This window comes from Chiloscyllium punctatum, chromosome 16, assembly GCF_047496795.1.
Source record: "Chiloscyllium punctatum isolate Juve2018m chromosome 16, sChiPun1.3, whole genome shotgun sequence".
NCBI lineage: Eukaryota > Metazoa > Chordata > Chondrichthyes > Orectolobiformes > Hemiscylliidae > Chiloscyllium > Chiloscyllium punctatum.
This window is the reverse complement of record NC_092754.1, coordinates 26,464,100-26,482,676: the sequence shown is the minus strand read 5'-3', so window position 1 is coordinate 26,482,676 and position 18,577 is coordinate 26,464,100. Positions and strand designations below refer to the sequence as shown.

At 37.9% G+C, this 18,577-nt stretch overlaps 1 protein-coding gene across 1 annotated transcript; it reads right to left on the bottom strand.

The window, feature by feature from the left end:
• Nucleotides 1–270: 270 nt before the first annotated feature.
• Nucleotides 271–16,263, bottom strand: ddost (dolichyl-diphosphooligosaccharide--protein glycosyltransferase subunit (non-catalytic)). Its single transcript, XM_072586534.1, has 11 exons — nt 16,057–16,263; nt 14,130–14,240; nt 12,991–13,077; nt 11,156–11,259; nt 10,648–10,742; nt 9,152–9,245; nt 8,235–8,383; nt 5,520–5,667; nt 3,164–3,284; nt 2,101–2,207; nt 271–1,084 (listed from the first exon to the last, which is right to left on the bottom strand). The coding sequence occupies exons 1-11, from the start codon at nt 16,226–16,228 to the stop codon at nt 935–937; spliced, it is 1,338 nt and encodes a 445-aa protein (XP_072442635.1). The 5' UTR covers nt 16,229–16,263; the 3' UTR covers nt 271–934.
• Nucleotides 16,264–18,577: the final 2,314 nt, after the last annotated feature.

Genomic DNA, 18,577 nt, shown 5'->3' with positions numbered 1-18,577 from the left:
GATTTACAATATCCACAGTTCTTTTGATTTTTATTTAGGTGAAGCATGAGGTTTGCACTCAAGCAAAAGTGTGTACATAATAGTTACCATACCCCTTTTTCTACCCAAAAGCTAATTTTGGCATGATAGACTCCATATTTACCAATAATGGAACACATTTTGCCAGATACCATGAGTCCACACTGAGGATGATAAGTGAGACGAAATTTATACAACTGAACTTGACCACACAATGTATTGGGAGCTACAAAAAATTGAAACCACAATAAAAAAAGGAATGTTACACTTTATTTCCAATGGTGTGGAAAAATAATTTTAAGGAGAAGTTATATCAATGTGGATGCCGTAATTGGAAAACCGGAATGAAACATTTTAAATTAAACAATAGATGAAAATAAATTTCTCCCAGCTCAAAGTAACATCTTATTGGCCAAGATCTTTCTCAAGAGTGACCAAATTGTTAATACTCAGACTCTTTTGATTTGAACCAGTGATAGATGAATGCAAAGTCTTCCAGTTTTTCTTGAGTGTATGGAGCTGTCACTTAGTGAAGCACTATAGAGGTCTAATAGTTTCCTTCATCTGACACAGCCAAGGAAACAGTGGACTTGATCTTGAGTGAAGAAGATGTGGTTCTAAAAAACTTTAATAGATTTTCTTTTTCCACAAAGTTTATTCATCTCCAAGAAGAAGAATCAATACAAGGTTACACCCATTTTCAGTAACCCACAGGACACAGATAACCTCTGATCAATGGAGGGATCAATGATAAACGCCATTTTCAGTCTTGTTGCATCTTAGAATGTATGTGCTCAGGAAATTACTGTGGTCAGTAGAGCAAATACTAGAATTTGCACCCAACTATCACCAATTCACATCAACTTAAACTTTCAGCATTACTGAGGCCAAGAACACAACACACTGCAATCAGAGCTCATTCTGCCTTCTCTTTTTCTCTCATGTGCAAGAAGACAACTGAAAATAAGAAGAGTCCAACCATCATGGAGAAGGTGCTGGCATAATACGGGTAGGCAGATGGGATAAAACGTTCATACTGAGTGTGCTGGAGGGGTCGAACAGACACCTTGAACAGAAAGAAACAAATCTGATTAGATGTAGATTTTTAATAAAGCAATCAATCATTTTTGTTTTTGTTTCTAAATTGTCCTGTGAAAAAAAATCTGCAAACTCAGCCAAACATCACACATAGCACATCCCAACATGTTCCAATAATCCATGCCTCCACTACAGAAGACTACCGAAGATACTGTCACCAGATCTGCACCAGAATATTGTGCAGAACATAGTGGGTAGCCTCCCTGTAATCTGAACCAGAAGCTCTAAGTTCAAGTGTCAGCCTAGGACTTGATAATAAGGAAGATGCCTTTGTAATGTGGCCAAACAGAGTGAATATCAACTTGTAGATCTTTTCAACACACAGCAAATGCCAGGCAGTTAGAGAGGGAGATTCCTGGAAGTTGATTATCTACCTTCAATATCCATAGTTGTAAGTTATAAAATGCATTTTGTGAAAGCAACTCGCACTCCGAGTGAAATGTAACACCACTCAATCTGCTGATCTGATGACATCTTTAAATAAGTGCTCTTGTGATGCATGGTAATGTCCCTATTTTTGGCCAGAAGGTCTGGGTTCATGTTCCACCTTCACTGGAGGCATGCCATAATATGTCTGAGCAAGTTGATTAAAATAATTTGAAGGGACTGAAATCCAAAGTTTATGACTTCATGCTTGCTGGCTTTGAACTCCATTTGATTTTCCCACTCACTCATTCTGTTTACGTCACTTTGTAACTTCCAAATCTCACCTACCCCTCTTAATTCAGTATCATTCTCCTTATTTATTTCTCTTGTTGTGGGTAAAGGCTGCCTCTCATAGGAGTGATTAACGGTTAGATAAGCAACAGATATCATACTTTCTCAAAATAATGATGGAAAGCTTCTCTAAATTAAACAGCACAGACCAGAGAATTGATGGCAGATGAATATTTTTGAACCTTGCAAGCCTCTTAAGACATCTAATACACAAAGTTAAATCAATGTCAAGCAATATTGCTGCTCAAGTGCCAGCCTGTTGTATACCTGGGTGGAAGAGTAAAGATGAGTGTATCCAAGCCTGTTGTAATCTACTTTAAACTGGAACACGCCATAAACATCAGGTAGTTTGAATTGCACGCTGTATTTACCATCTAAGAAAACAAAAGATATATAGATTAGAGAACATTTTCACTCATGATGAACTATTCATTAAACTCTACAAACAATACTACAAAATCATTCTAAAATGTAATGGTAAGGGATACAAAAATAAGAACATAAGCTAATAAATAAATGCAAGAGAAACAAAGTACTTTATGTGGCGGGTTCTGACTTCCAGCAGTATATTTCTCATCTCTTTGTTCTTGCATTCCTTCACCTAATCTAGATTAATGTAATAAAAAATTTCTGCCTGACAGAGATCCCTACAAATTGAGTGGCAATAAGATGCTGCATGATGTTGACACCGAAAATGGGAACAGTTCCGAGAACTGGTGTCCCGACTTGAAGGGTACATGAAGATTAAAGCCTGTTATTGCTCTTACAAATTTTCTTTTGTCTTGTTTGGATAAACATTTCTTATAATCACTTAATTTTCAATTTCTTTCACTTTTTCCCCAGATTATGATTCTTCACTTTTGTCTTCAGCATCATCCAGGTAATTTATGACATCCTTTCCCACATCAGATCTACATAACCAAATTCCAAAAGCATTGTAAACATGTTTAACCACGAATGTGTATTTTCGCAAAAGACAGAGAGGTAACCCACAGTCGGTTGCTATTTGTGTCTTGGGGTTCTAAAAGTGTGGTAAAGGCCTTAGATGCCAGGATGTTCTTTTTTGAGAACAATGTAATCTATACTCATGGAAACTCGTTCAAAAGTTTACACTTACAGCTTAATTTCTCCAAGACCCAAGCTCCAAACCTTTACCCATTCCCACTTAATAATTATATATTCCCTATGAGAATACCATTAAAATATTATTACCTGACTGTCAGTATTACAGTATAGCGTTAAATACGGAGTATAAATATCCATACAGGTAGTACTGTTCTTTAGACCAAAAGCAGCTAAACATGTCATGAGTAGTACAGATTCTACTCACCTTTTCTCTTCAGGTAAGTTCTAACAAAGGGGTCAATTCTAACAAACTCCAGTTGAATGTCATCTCCATCGAATGGGACCCACTTCCCATTGGAGAGCTTCTCAATAACAACACTGTACTCCTGCACCAAGACAGAATATTACAAATATCACAAAACAACCCCAAAAAGTTATTTCTGCATCATAGCTTGATGTTAGATAGCCAGAAGTATGAGCAGACCTGAAAGCATCAAACCTGAGTATCTACATTTGAATAAACAAAGAATAAAGAATGTCACAGACAGCAAGTTAAAAAGTCAGCATATTGTTGAAAAATAAACTATTGCATTTCATCACATAATATTGCTTCTTAGTAAAAAGCCATTCACTCCCCAGCTGAAAAGGCTTAACTATACATACAAATTGATTTTCAACCATTGAAATTTATCCAAACTATTAAGTCAATGATTGCACTTTTTGGTCACTCAAAGTTAAAAGTAGTCTCACTGCCAAAAGATTCAACAAAATCAAAGTCGATCAGCATGGAACTAACTCTGTTTCAGCTGAGAAAGGGGTAAGAGGTTGGCAAAATGAGCAAAAAGTAAGAACAGCCACATTATACCCAACCAGACCCAACATCCCACTAAGGGAATGTTAAGTCTTGTACAACAGAGAAGAATATCAGACACATTATTCATAGATAATAAATTTGCAGCAAAACTGAAAACAAACCCAGTGTAACCTGATTGCCAAGTAGCCAACAGAGATCTTACAGGAAAATAGTGGGCAGCTAACACATCAGCTCATAAAATAAAAGGTGTAACAGCACAGTATGTTATAAATGAATAAAAAGGAAAATCAGACTATTAAAGGCTTTTCTTAAATTGCTTTACTGTTACTGAGATGTGGGTGTATCTTGAGAGTTAAAAGCAGCAGAACTACCGGACTCAAAAAGGCATCAATGTAACACACGGCCGAACAACTCGATTAGCTCATTGCCTGGAGACAAAAACAAATTTGAATTCGGCCAATCAGTTTAAATTATACCTCAAAAAATATCAGATTCCAATCCAGTTTGAATTTAGTATATTGACGCTCTTAAAAGTCTGATGTTTTGGGGGTAGAAGACCAGGAAAAATTCAACAGTTGAGAGGAGAACTGACAAGCCCAGCATGTAAACAGACTACCTGAAATTAGCTCTCTTAAAAGTACTTTTTCGATCTGTAACCTATGACGCAGAAATTCCTAAGAAGAAAAGACGACACAGGAAGATCCAAATAGAAGAACGAGAGCTGCCTGGTGTGGTTTTGTAAATCTTAATTGGGAGTTTTATCAGACTAGTATTATAAAAAGGAAGGTAAAAGATAGGTTAGAGGAAGAAATTGTAAATAGTGGTTAGTTAATTATTCTCTGTTATACTTTAAGAAATAAAAGTTGTTAATTTTTGGTTTCGATAGTTCTTGGCCACTTGAAATTTTACACATTGTTGCATGGGATAAATCTTTTCTGTGTTGCTGGCTTTAAGTTTTGCAGGAGGGTTTACCCCATATCGTAACATCTACACAAAGGAACAGTTTTAAGCACTCTAACACTGTAAACTTAAGTAAAAGTATCAATTGTCCTGTCCCAACTGACAAGGTTAGAGAAATCATAGTTTTTTAATTATATTAAACACTTCATATTTACATTGGACAAGACTTGACGGAAAGAAAACAGACTGATTCTAATAGCTTACAATTGGACAACAGTTTATCAAGCAAAATAAGTCATAAATAATTAAACAAAATCAAAATCTAAGCTAGTTAGAGATAAAAGGTTAAGATGATCTCTGCCCCTGCACCGTGATTACAACCAGGATGTAGCTGTAATCACGTTTCCTTCAAACAACAAGAGAATTTTAAAATGAGGGGGTGGCCTTATCTCCACATAGAAGAACGAGGAAGCAAGGATCTATCACCCAGCAGAGTGACTTGAAACTCCTGGTCGACAAACCATTTCACGACTTCATTCTACCCTATTTCTGCACCTCCTTCAACAATGTCATCTTCTCCACTGATGAGTGAGCTCTAGCATGCAGGTTGCCTACCACAGGCAGTCAAAATACCCTACTCTTCAGAATTCTTTCCCTAACCTTCTGTGCTTTGCTTCATCTCTCCTTACTTTGTCTTCACAAGGCTTAGCTCTTCAATCACACTTCTAATCATAATCTCCTCCAACTTGTTCCACTTCATAGTCAAGTTCCCACTTGCACCCCGTTTAGCATCTTGGAGTCCTCTGTTGTTAAGTCCGTACCATATGATTTTAATCCATAATCCCACTTGAAATAGCCACTGAAAAATAATCCTGTAGCAATTAATTTTACTTTCATTCATACTTACCACTAGGTCTGTTATGGTATAGGCATTTGGTGGCTGGGTTTCTCCAACACGATGGTGGGACACCTTTCCAACTCTGAGAACTCCTTCTTCTTTGAATACCCAGCGGGACAGGGCCACAGCCAGTTCATAATTCCCAGTTTTTGAGAATCTAAATTCAAGATTACCATATTACGTTAAACTCTTGAGCACAATCTTTACCCCATGCCAAATTCACAAAAAGGCACTATGTAAAACAAGGCTTCGACTTGAGATTCAGAAGGGTGGTGTCATAGAATGTTTAATGCAGTGACCGACACACCTTGGTCCAAATGCTACACGTTATAATTGTGAATGCTAGATCTAAAAGGGGGCTACTCAATGTGATAATTATAAACTCTAGACCTGTATTCACTACTGTTTAAAAGAACAAGAAGGATCTGATTGAACTGTATTAAATTCTGATTGAGCTGGACAGATCAGATGCCAGGAGGATTAGATTACTTACAGTGTGGAAACATGCCCTTCAGACCAACAAGTCCACACCGACCCACCGAAGCACAACCCACCCAGACCCACCTAACACTACGGACAATTTAGCATAGCCAATTCACCTAACCTGCACATTTTTGGATGTATCGCTGATCTGGGAATCTAGAACCAGAGATCAGTCTCAGGTCACAGACTATGCAATTTAGGAATAAAATGAGGAAACATTTGTTCAGAGGGTGGTTGTTCCTAAAAGCTGTACAAGCCAGGTTACAGTATACTCAAGAATTTGACACATTTTTAGATAATGAAGGTTATCACGGGGTATGATAGAAAATTAGAATATAGGCATTGAGATAGAAGATCAGCTATGATCATACTGAATAGTGGGACAGGCTTGAAAGGCTGAATGGCTTACTCTTGCCCCTAGTTTCTTTGCTTCTAAAACTCTGCATACTCAATTTCAGCTCCAGATTTTCAGAGATTATCAAAAATGTGACTACTCCCAGAGAAGCAGCTTATTGGTGTTGAATGACAATATACATCAGACTGATCATTCAGCACATCAAGGGCACAACTGCTTCTGTCTGCATAACACCTTTGGTTCGTAGAGATAACTTCCAAAATTTCACTTTTCTGCAGTCATGTTTTAAAGGAGCGGTGAATTAAAGTTTTGTGATATTGACTAATCAGTAGAAGGTAGAAGGTTCATTACAAAGCAAATTTTGCTATTGTGTGAAATTAGAATAAAAACCACTCTGCAGTTAAAAATTACACACTCAAATCAAGAATCCAGCTACAAAATTCCAAGAATCTCAGCACTGCTATACTGCAATGGTTGCATTCTTGTGCAACCCTGTAATATTGAAAAAAATTACACTTTAGAGACAGCACTTAAAGTATTGGTTCTGTAATCACATTACAGCTAGCACAAATTTTAAAAGTTTGGGCTTTAGAATCTGTCTCCAATTCATCAATTGCATTACAGCGAATTTGCATTAACGAAACTCAAGTTATAGCAGAACGATCTGTATTCATTTACCACTGATTAAGTTATTTCCTGTTGCAAAATATTAATTTGCTTGCCTTGCCACAATATATTGTTAAAAAAAACATACTGCAATAATTAACACTTAATACAGCACCTTTATCATAATGAACCATTGCAGTGTCTTTCACAAGAGCTTTCTAAAACAAAAGTACACCAAACCACATATGAAAATAACAAATCAGATAAGCAAAAGCTTGGCCAAATTAATAGATTTTAAAGAATGTCTTAAGGTAGAAAAATGACAGTTGGGTAGGGAGATGGAGGGAATGTATTCCAGAGTTAGGAGCCCAAACAACTGATGGTCACCAATAACACAGCGATTAAAATGAGAAAAACATAAGAGATCACAATAGGAGAAGCAATAAAAATGTTGGTGGAATTTAGGAGTGCAGTAGATTACAGAGATAGGGAATGGAAAGACAATGTAAGGATTTTTAAACAAGGATGAGAATTTTAAGTTGAAGACGATTCTTGACTTCTAATAATAAAGCTCGTGTCATTCAGACTTGGCCTGGCAAGTGCCAATCATCAGAAATCTCATCCAGGTCCCAATGACCTTTAAAGAAACCTGTGGTTGTGTCCTGGGATTCAGTAAACACCAAAGTTAGACTGGACTAGCACTTCAACAATGTAAGTCCAAGAACAGGACAGAGGCTGGTTACTCTGCAAATAGTATCTATCAACTTCTGACTCCTCAAAGCCTCTTCATTACTCATAATGCTCAGGTTAGCAACGTGATGAAATGAATACTTGCTCATTGTTTGGTACAGCCACAATTTCACTAAGTTGTGGAATGTACTGTCTGGAGGATCCAGTGCAGTAAGTGGTCAAGAATTTGTCCTCATTTGTAACCAGTATTAGAAGAAAATACTTCTAATACAGCTATACTTTCGGAATGCTATCAGCTCCAAGTGTTTATTTACCTCAGGCATAAATCACTATTTCATTGCCAATGTATTACAATCCTGGTTTCCCTACCTAGGACCACTGAGAAAGCACAGAAACAGCAATGGTTCAAGAAACTGAGCTACCAACATGTTCTTGGGGACAATACTGGCAACTTTGTCGACATTGTCTAAACAATCAAAAATTATCAATCTTTTTTGGCAACATAATGACAACCATCAGGTAGCAACCTAGGCTATTGCTGAAAAATCTTATTATAGTTTTCCAAGAAACTTTGGCCTTTGACATCTTACCTTTCAGATCCTGGAGTAGCCTTTTGCACAGGAGAGTTAAAGAAAGCATCACTGAAGAAATCAACAGAACCACTGAAGACCACACGAGCATTGTTCCGGGCTTGGAGTCCAGCAATCAATAACGTGTTCTTCCCCACACCATGTGGATACTAGTAGATTGAGGAAAATCCCGAAGTTTGTCACAAATCTAATTACCCATTTCATTCCTATTTTACATATGCGTGTTTACCTATTTGTCATGAATGTTTGGCTGGCGTGTTCTACATGCAGTAATATCTGAAGCATGTTTAATTTCAAAACACAATATATTAGTTTTAATTGAAAAGGGACTCAAAGGAAAATAGTCAGGTGCTGTACAAGCAGAGATGGCCCAGCGTATGCCCTACAGAATTCATAGTATATATACACACACGAGTGCCCAATATGTATTTATATACACTCTGTAATGACGCTTTCCTCAAATATCCAATATCCACACATTACATGTTGCACAAAGCATACTCATCACTTTCACTCAAGCTCAATGGCAAGTATATAGCTGTGAAATTACCCAGTAGTGAAAACATGTACACGTAGACGTACCAGAACCTCATTTAATCTGCAGTCTAGCTGAGTTATCTGATCTGAGACAAGGGAGCAACTGGGGGAAATCACAGTTCACCTCATTGTGCTTAAACTGGGAAAAGGATGAATGCAACAACTTATGCTCTTGAACTTTACTCAATGAATGTTCCAAGAATTGGTACCATCACTTTCTCAAGGATAATTAAGGAATAAAAACTGCAATAAATACTGAACTAGTCAGCAATACCCATATCAAGTGAATGTTTAAATTAACTGTATCCCAGTATATGGAAGGGGATCCCAGGAGAGGAAGGGGATCATTTCATAACCTGGAGATTACACATGAGACTTACCTGTGTTATAGGCTTGTCTGGGAAGAAGGAGTAAGAACTAGAAGCTCCAGTCAAAATATCCAGTACAAGAGGGTTATCAGGATCTGCCACCATACTAGGGAAGAACCAAAAACAAACACTGAGGTTTGGCCTGATAGATTCAAAGATAAATCAACCAAATTGCAGTTTTTAAATGAAAAGGTTGGTCTGCACAGAAAATTTATCATAATATACTGAAATATAACATTAATACATATATTAATCTCAACATTTTACACTTATTTCACAACTCGAGCATGAAATCATCTCTATGTCTATTGGCTTGACTATTTTATTATTTCTATATTTCCTTCAACCCCGTGCTCCAAGCCTTCACTATTATGCCTCTGACCTAAACAATTTTATTAATGTTGCTAGACCATTAGTATTCACTCCTGCAGTCTCTGGAACACACTAAATTCTCCATCAGTTTTGCCACAGTTCATCACTGCTCCACCACACCCCTTAAAGTTTCCTCAAACTTTCCCATTTCTTTGCCTTAAGGCACTGTCCTCAATCCTTTTCCCACTCCTGTATGAGCTTCTACGGTGGAGCACCTTAGAATTTTTGCTGCCCTGTAGGTTTAATGGGAATAGTTTCTCAATGGCCTGACAGTAGAGAAGGATGCCGTTAGTACATGTCTACCATCTTGTATAAAGTATTAAAAATAGTTAATTTCATTACAAAATTTCTTACGTAGATCAAATAGAAACTATCCCATTCCTGATCAGTTGCCTTCATTAGCATAGCTCCATCACCAAAATCAACAAGGGTGTAACATCTTGTTTCAGTTTATAGTTAAATGCCCTTCAGAAACATACTATTATTTGATGAGCCTTGTAGCTAATGTTCACAGGACAAATACTTTGGGGGGTGGTCATCCTTCTCCATCTTTGCTCATTGATAGTCCTTATTCTCTCACTCCAAGTTTCAATATGTCTAACCTTAAAACTACCTACATCAGTTACATCTCATCATTCCATTTAACAACAGTGTAGAAGAATAAATGCTTCTGAATGTTGCTGACCTTCCCCTTGTTTTTCTCAAACAAATTTGCTGCCATTTCTACCTCTTTATCTATCACTTGTTCTTGTATTAATCCTATATACACCAAGATCTTATCACAAGTAACATATGCCATTGCAAAGCAATGACCATTTCTCAGGAATGCAGCAGTTTCAAAACTTAATGAAAAATAAAATAACTAAAATAATCACTTTGCTCTCCAAAGCTTATGGAAAGTATAACACAGTGCATGACGTCAAGAACATTATACTGCTCATGTTTGCAGTTATCAGCAACGAAACCAGTTTATTTCTCATTCAATTTCACTTAAAATGTCAAATTTGGATATCTGTGAAAAGGACTGGTAAAGCCCTAGAACTACATGTCAAAATGGTGATGTATTTTGTGGTCAATCATTGATTTTGTTCTGCTGTAGGTTTGCTATACAAAGCAAGAAAAACCTTAACACTTACCCAACTCCCTGAAATAAAAGAGGATTCTTTGGCTGCTTCCCAACAACAGTGGGAGCCTTGAGCAGTTGTTCATTGTCAGCAATGATCAGAGTGTGCTTTGAAAACAAAGAGACATATATTAATCAACTTTGCTCAAGTTTTTGTTGAAATCAGTTTTGGCAAATTTCTCCATTGATTTACCAATATATTTAAATAATGTTAACAAATCATATAACTGACATGGAGTCTGATGCTTACATTAGATTGCAAAATCAGACATGGGTTCCATTTCTCAGGGCTAACATTTTTCACTTTAACATGCAAAATTAATAAAACTTAAAACTTAATGTCTAAGATCTAAGGTATCTGGTTTTACTTTGATGAGGGTTGTTGTAGGAAAAATAAAAATCAATAAACATTCAACTGTTCTTACTTTTAAAAGACCTTTCATATTAATCAAATTGCCTTGAGAAGAATACACTATTATTTTTTTGTCTGATTTTGTTTTAATCCCCTTCAATATCCTTACCAGGCCAGGATCAGAAACATCGTAGTTATGATGGTCAATAACAGCAGTTTTCTCTTCATCAAATTCAATCCCACATTCACTACCCAACTCACGTAAAGGGTCGCCTGTAAATAAACATATCAAAATTAAACTCACCTTCAGGAATACTAGAAACTCTTAGATGCATTCACCTTGCACCAGTCCTTACCTCATATCCCTACCGCATTCAAACATTTTCCCCCATAGATCTGAAGATTCAACTTCTCTCACCTTTGTAAACATTATCCTCTTCTAACCTTTGAACATCCTCATCCCTACCTAAGGCTCCTAAATGGTGCAGCTTTGGCCCACAATTAACGCTGCTGTTGATGGGTGGGGATGGGGAGGGGTTTGCTTTGTAATTTTGAGACATTAGCAATTAAGGTCTTGTTTGAAAACAAAATACCTCTAAACTTCAATTTCTGGGGAGCAGCAATTGGTTTTACAGAAGCAGACAAACTGTTTACTCAAGGTTTACAATAAACTTAGGTGCATATAGATTACAGATAACTATCAGTAATGATGAAGATTGAAGTTGAAATCTCAGCAACAGTATGGGAAAATGACAAGTGGGAGAGAAATTGAAAGCATTTACAGATATGTCCCTAATTGAATTTATAACCTAAGGATGGTGGTTTTCAGCATAGATAAATTAATCTTCAGCCTGAGACCAACACAAGGAATTGAATGCTCAGTTCCTTAATAGTACCAAAGTAGCATGATCTTAAGATATGTACTTTGTGACACAGCAACATGTACTTAAGAAAAACACATCTATGAAATACAGTTCAGATGAAGAAATAATATCAATCAGCTCAAAAGAACCAGGTTTCCCACTGAACTCTGAATCCATTACATGTCCCTTTTAAACAAGGGAACCTGGAAATCTGGCAGGTGGTAATATTTTCCAAATAATTATAACTGGCCCACAAACATCGCTTCCTGAGTACTACTTTTAATAGGCCAGCAAAATTTGGTGTGAGACAGGCCTGCTCATATGGAAGGAAATATCATCCCTCTGGCAGTTGTCTGCATTTCTGTTCTAAAGGGAAGCAAAGGACTGGCACTAGATCCATAACCTGAAAAGGACAGAAGAATGATGTACGACTATTTTTGTTTTCTACCATAATCGTATAACAATACTGTCAGGAGAAAAAAATTCTGCTGGGAATGGCTTATGGCACAGAGATAGCTTGCAACTATAGTTTTGTTCCCAGTTAAGAGAGAACAAGTTTTAACAGCAATTCACAGCATAGTAATTGAGAAATCACAACTTAATTTGCAAATAGAAAATTTTGATCAAAATTCAAACATTATAATCAATGGGTCTACAGACATCTCCATAAATGGTTTTGAGTGTGTCAGTCATGTCTCAGAATCAGACAAATATGGGTTCACTCCCTACTCCAGAGACTTGTGCATATTATCTACACATAAAAAGATATTTACCTGTAGTATTGAGCAGGTACTGTACTGGAAATATTTATTTTTGTTCAAATGTTACAAGTGAAGCTCTGTCTTCTCCTTTAAGTGGTTTCAGAAAGATTACACCATCTGCACCTTCTTGCTGAAGAACAGCAGAGTTCGCTGGTGTCCTGGCCAACTTTTATCCCACAACCAACATCATAAAAATAAAGTACTGGTCACTTACTTCTGTAATGTTAATGGGACCCTGCTGTGGAAGAAAATGGCTGCTACAGTCTCTACATTACAAGTCTTCAACTACTTAAATTACAGTAAACTACTCTAGGACATTAAAATTTACATGCTATATAAATAGTAAAGAAAGAAATGTAATAATCATTCCTTAATGTTACCAATGTCTGAGCTTGCAGCAACCAGTACATTTCCGCCTCCATCAATGAATGTGGTAATAGTGTCAACATTGATATTGCCTCCAAAATCTGAAATAGGAAACAAATTTTCATTAACGCCTGCTGTGTCTCGTTCTCACCCCTCCACATCCTCAAGCAGTGCAGATCCTGGCACTAGGAAGGGCAATACTTTAATCTCCATCAATCTAATATGCTTTTTTGGGGTCAGGTTGGGGTAAATTAGGGTCACAATCACAGCACATGATTTGGAAGTTCTCTTTCACTGCTTAATAAAGCACAATAACCACATGTGCTAAGTATAGTGACTGCTCCATAATCTTTTACATTAGCCAAACAGCACTACAGGCATCAGAAAGCAATCTTACTTCTTTAATTCATTTGTGGGAAGTCAGCATTTCTGGCTAAGACAGCATTTAGTACATACCCAATTTCCCACGAGGTGGTGGTGATCTGTATTCTTCAATGGCTGCAATCCACTACTGTTAGAAGGGGAAGCCCAGGAGTTTGTCCCAGTTACAGTGAATGAACAGCAATAGAATTCCAAGCCATGATAATGTTGGCTTGGAGGGGAAAGTACATCCTGGAGGGGAAATCCAAGCCCTTGTCCTTCAGATGATAGAGGTCACAAGTTTGAAAGGTACTGTCAAAGGAACCGTGGTGAGTTACTGTAGTGCATTCTTTTGATGGTACTCACTCCACTGTACATCAATGGTGGTGGAAGTGAATGGTCTAGGCATTAGATGTGCCAAACAAACATGCAGCTTTGTCTGGGATAACGTGAATGTTGTTAGAGTTGCACTCATCCTGGCACTTGGAGAGTCTTCTATTGTACCATCTACAAGACACCATTCAAGTGCTCAGGCACTGGGGAGTCAGAAGAGAGGAGAAATTTGACAAAAAACAAAAACATATTCTATCACTGAATTCTGAGGATTTCACACCATATTACAAATTCTCCAAATTTCCTCACTGAGAGGGTACACTATACAGGCTATTTGTTTCCAAGCAGGTTGCCAAAATAACCAGTGATTTTCTTTAATCAGGAAAACTCAAGAAGCATTCAAAAACAAATTACAATTTCCAAGTGAAAAACCTTTTTGTAATAAAACCAATATCTTTACCTTCCACTGATGGAGAAAAAATGACAAGATGATCATATAGAAATTCTCCATATTTAATCAGAGATAAACCAGGATCATCTGAAATCTTGAATGTCAAGTTAAATCCAAGATCTAATTGGAAAGGTCAAACCAAAGGCACAGGTTAGTTAGGTATAGTAGCTGACAAGAAACATTCAAAAAGACAATAATTATCACTACAAGACACATCATTAAGTGGTATTGTTACTAATTCTCCTCATAGTACAGTAGAAGGTTGTTCTTTTAGGGTCACTTGTTGCCTCAATTATGATCATTACAAACTCTCTATATCCAAGTCCATCTTTGAAACTGACTTGGGATTGTATCAGCTACCACACCATCCTTCCAATTCCTGCTCCCTGGATTCCAAGACCTCTGGTGCTGAAGGTAACCAGTGGTAACCCATATTGCCAGCTGATGTAGTGGTTGTGACTCTCTTGCATGCATTCAGGAAGAACTAAGCTAACTTCTGACAAGAGTACAGATTGCATCTTTTAGAAAAGTATAATGAAAGGCAAACAATGCGCCATTGGTCTCAATTTTTTTTATAATGGGACAGGGGAAGAGACAGGAGATGGGAGCAAAGTGGAGTTGTCAGAAAGGAATTCTGCACAGTCATTTCCCCTTCATTGGCTTTGGGTCTTTTTACCATTCCTTTTTAATCTCTTCCAGGATATTATTACATGGTTACACAGTTTAGGCCACAGGAGAGAAGTATTTAACCATGACGATCCAGCCACTATTATTTACAAAATGTACTGATGACATAAATCAACACACTATTACCAGATTTACAGACAATACAAAAATAGGTCAGAAGGCAAGTAATGACAATGACATGAAGAGTCTACTGAATGATATAGGTAGGTTAATTGAGCAGAAAAAACCTCATTGATGAAATAAAGCTTGGGAAAATGGGAGGTTTGGCACTTTGGCAGGGCAAGAAAAGTTGAATATTACTTAAACAAAGTCTGTAGAAAGCTACAGTAAACACGGATTTAGTGATCCTAGAGTATGAATCACAAAAAGCTAGTATCCAAGTTCAGCATATAATACTGAAAAGCAAATGGAATGCTGGCTTTCATTTCAATGGAGCATAAAAATAATCTAAAACTGGAAAAGGCATTAGCCAAACTACACTTAGAATACAGTGAATAAGGAAAGTTATTTTGGTTTTGAGGGCAGTCGGTGAAGATTCACTCGTTTGATTCCAGACGTGAAGGGATTTTCCTAGATGAAAAGGTCAAGTAGGTTGGGCCTGCACAGGTTGTCATTTAGAAGAATAAGAGATTTATTGAAACATACAATATGCTTAGGGGAGCTTGATAAGAATAAATGGAGAGGGGTTGTTTCCTCTTATGGGAGAGTCGAGGAACAGACAGCATAATCCCATCGCGTGGAATCATCTGTTTAAGATATGTACATGAAGTTTTCTTCCATAGATAGTGAATCTGCGAAGGCTGTCAAGGCTTGGTTGTTGAGCATATTCAAGGCTGAGATATACAGATGTTTATAAATAATCAAGGGCTTGGGGGATAAGGCAGGAATTAAAAGAGGAGGCAGTTTTTTTTTAACTGAGGAGTTGCAGCCTCGGGAAGATCTCACAGGCAGGCTTGAAAGGACAAAGGTTGCACTATTTATGATGTCACGGTCTTATGTTATGGAAGTGGAGTTGAGATTTATAAATTCTGCCATGATCTCATTCAATGACAGTCAGTCTCGATAGACCCAACGGGCTACTTCTGGTCTTATAACGATGCGGAACAAAGTTGCTGGATCAAGTAGTCGTTTCTTGCCCATGAATTTCTAAGCGCAATTTATTCTGCTTGTTTTCACAATCTCTTCAAGGTTTTACACTCCACCTTCACAGAGAAAAAGTCACTCTGCTCTATCTGCAACCAGCTCCCACCTGCCAGGCTTTTGAAGAACATAGAATGTGTCTCTTTCATGTTGATGTTCTCCAGAAGCACGAGCGTTCGCCCAGTCCCTTCCGTCACAGAAAGGAGAGAGACGAGCAAAAGAATTGATGTTCCTAAAACCTGCTGCATCCCCACTCGCTTCTTCCTCTGACCCACCGCCATGTCCAACACCACACAGAGACCGGAACCGGAAACTGCACCGCCCCTCCGACCACCGTAGTCCAGTCACTTGCGTCCCCACCTACTCTCCCTTTCTTTATTATTTACAGCATCATTGAATTTGTTATTTATTTTTCGATCTCGAATCCCAAAACGTTTTAAATGAAAAAAATCTTCCAAATATTAATATCAATCGCCGCCAATTCTCCAAACCAACCAATCAACACCAGCCAACTTGTCACTAACGCTTCTGCAACACTGAAAGAGGTCCCCCGAGAACTTTGCACGGCCTTGGGTTTCCGCCTTCCTTTTCATGCCCAATATACAGCAAGAGGGGATTTGCTATGATTTAATTCATCATCTTTTCTGCACGAATGAAAAAAAAAATCATTAGGTGCACTGTAGTAAAAAATGTGTTAAACATTTGGTACTTAGAATTAGATTTACATTTAGCAATTGCTAGTCAAGTTCAAAATCAGACGTGTTAAGGCCAAAATTTCACCAACAAGTTTCTACAAAATCATATATAATTGATCTGTCTTTAGGTGGCGTAAAGGCACACTTACTGCATAAACATAGAAAGGAGAATGACAAAAATACCTTATAGCGAGGATATATATAATATATATTTAAAATGTACAGCTGAAGAGATGGAGCATGGGATGTACAGTCAAGCAAAGAAGGCGATACTCGGAGTGACCAAAAGTTTGTTCACAGATTTAAGGAGGGTGCTAAAGAAGAGATAGGAGTTCCAGAAGGAAATTCCAGAGCATGGACGTACAAGAAACTAGAATCAAACAGCAATGCTGGTATCACTCATAGTCTACAATTCCATTAAAATGAATTAATTATTAAGAATAAAAGTGAGGATTATTAGTCGAACAACAACTCAGTAATCAGTTGTAATGCATTCAGTTGAAGAATCCTGCCAGATTATTTATTTTTCTGAAATTATGACATACTTTATTATGGGTATACTTCAAGTTTCAAAACACTTTTGATAGAACTCCACATGAATTAATATTAATTAAGTTCTAACCTCAGTAAGTCAGAGAAAACCTGTATATGGAGAAAAAAATGGCTGAGGGCATAATGTTTGTAGCATAATATCTAGGTGAGGTAAGCTCTGGTGATGTGCCCTGAAATACTATGTTGGGATCAGTGTGTTTTCTAAGTTGTATTAATGATTTAGATTCAGAACCTCTGTACAAATTGGTAAAAGGAACTCAAAGTTTGTGAGAAGATTTGTAGCTCAGGTGCTCGTTGTTGTGGTTCTGTTCGCCGAGCTGGGAATTTGTGTTGCAGACGTTTCGTCCCCTGTCTAGGTGACATCCTCAGTGCTTGGGAGCCTCCTGTGAAGCGCTTCTGTGATCTTTCCTCCGGCATTTGTAGTGGTTTGAATCTGCCGCTTCCGGTTGTCAGTTCCAGCTGTCCGCTGCAGTGGTCGGTATGTTGGGTTCAGGTCGATGTGCTTATTGATTGAATCTGTAGATGAGTGCCATGTCTCTAGGAATTCCCTGGCTGTTCTCTGTTTGGCTTGTCCTATAATAGTAGTGTTGTCCCAGTCAAACTCATGTTGCTTGTCATCTGCGTGTGTGGCTACTAAGGATAGCTGGTCGTGTCGTTTCGTGGCTAGTTGGTGTTCATGGATGCAGATCGTTAGCTGTCTTCCTGTTTGTCCTATGTAGTGTTTTGTGTAGTCCTTGCATGGGATTTTGTACACTACATTGGTTTTGCTCATGCTGGGTATCGGGTCCTTCATTCTGGTGAGTTGTTGTTTGAGAGTGGCTGTTGGTCTGTGTGCTGTTATGAGTCCTAGTGGTTGCAGTAGTCTGGCTGTCAGTTCGGAAATGCTCTTGATCTATGGTAACATGGCTAGTCCTTTGGATTGCGGCATGTCCTCGTTCCGCTGTCTTTCCCTTAGGCATCTGTTGATGAAATTGCAGGGGTATCAATGTAGTGTAAACCAATGTAGAGTACAAAATCCCATGCAAGGACTGCACAAAACACTACATAGGACAAACAGGAAGACAGCTAACGATCTGCATCCATGAACACCAACTAGCCACAAAATGACATGACCAGCTATCCTTAGTAGCCACACACGCAGATGACAAGTAACATGAGTTCGACTGGGATAACACTACTATTATAGGACAAGCCAAACAGAAAACAGACAGGGAATTCCTAGAGGCATGGCACTCATCCACAGATTCAATCAATAAGCACATCGACCTGAACCCAATATACCGACCACTGCAATGGACAGCTGGAACTGACAACTGGAAGCAGCAGATTCAAACCACTACAAATGCCGGAGGAAAGATCACAGAAGCGCTTCACAGGAGGCTC

Excerpts from the sequence above, each read along its gene's own strand:
- ddost (XM_072586534.1), bottom strand. The coding sequence starts at position 16,228 with ATGGCGGTGGGTCAGAGGAAGAAGCGAGTGGGGATGCAGCAGGTTTTA. Across the intron at positions 11,260-12,990 it reads TGCTGCAAGCTCAGACATTG|GCGACCCTTTACGTGAGTTG; the intron begins GTAACATTAAGG and ends GTTTATTTACAG. Across the intron at positions 3,285-5,519 it reads ATACCATAACAGACCTAGTG|GAGTACAGTGTTGTTATTGA; the intron begins GTAAGTATGAAT and ends GTCTTGGTGCAG.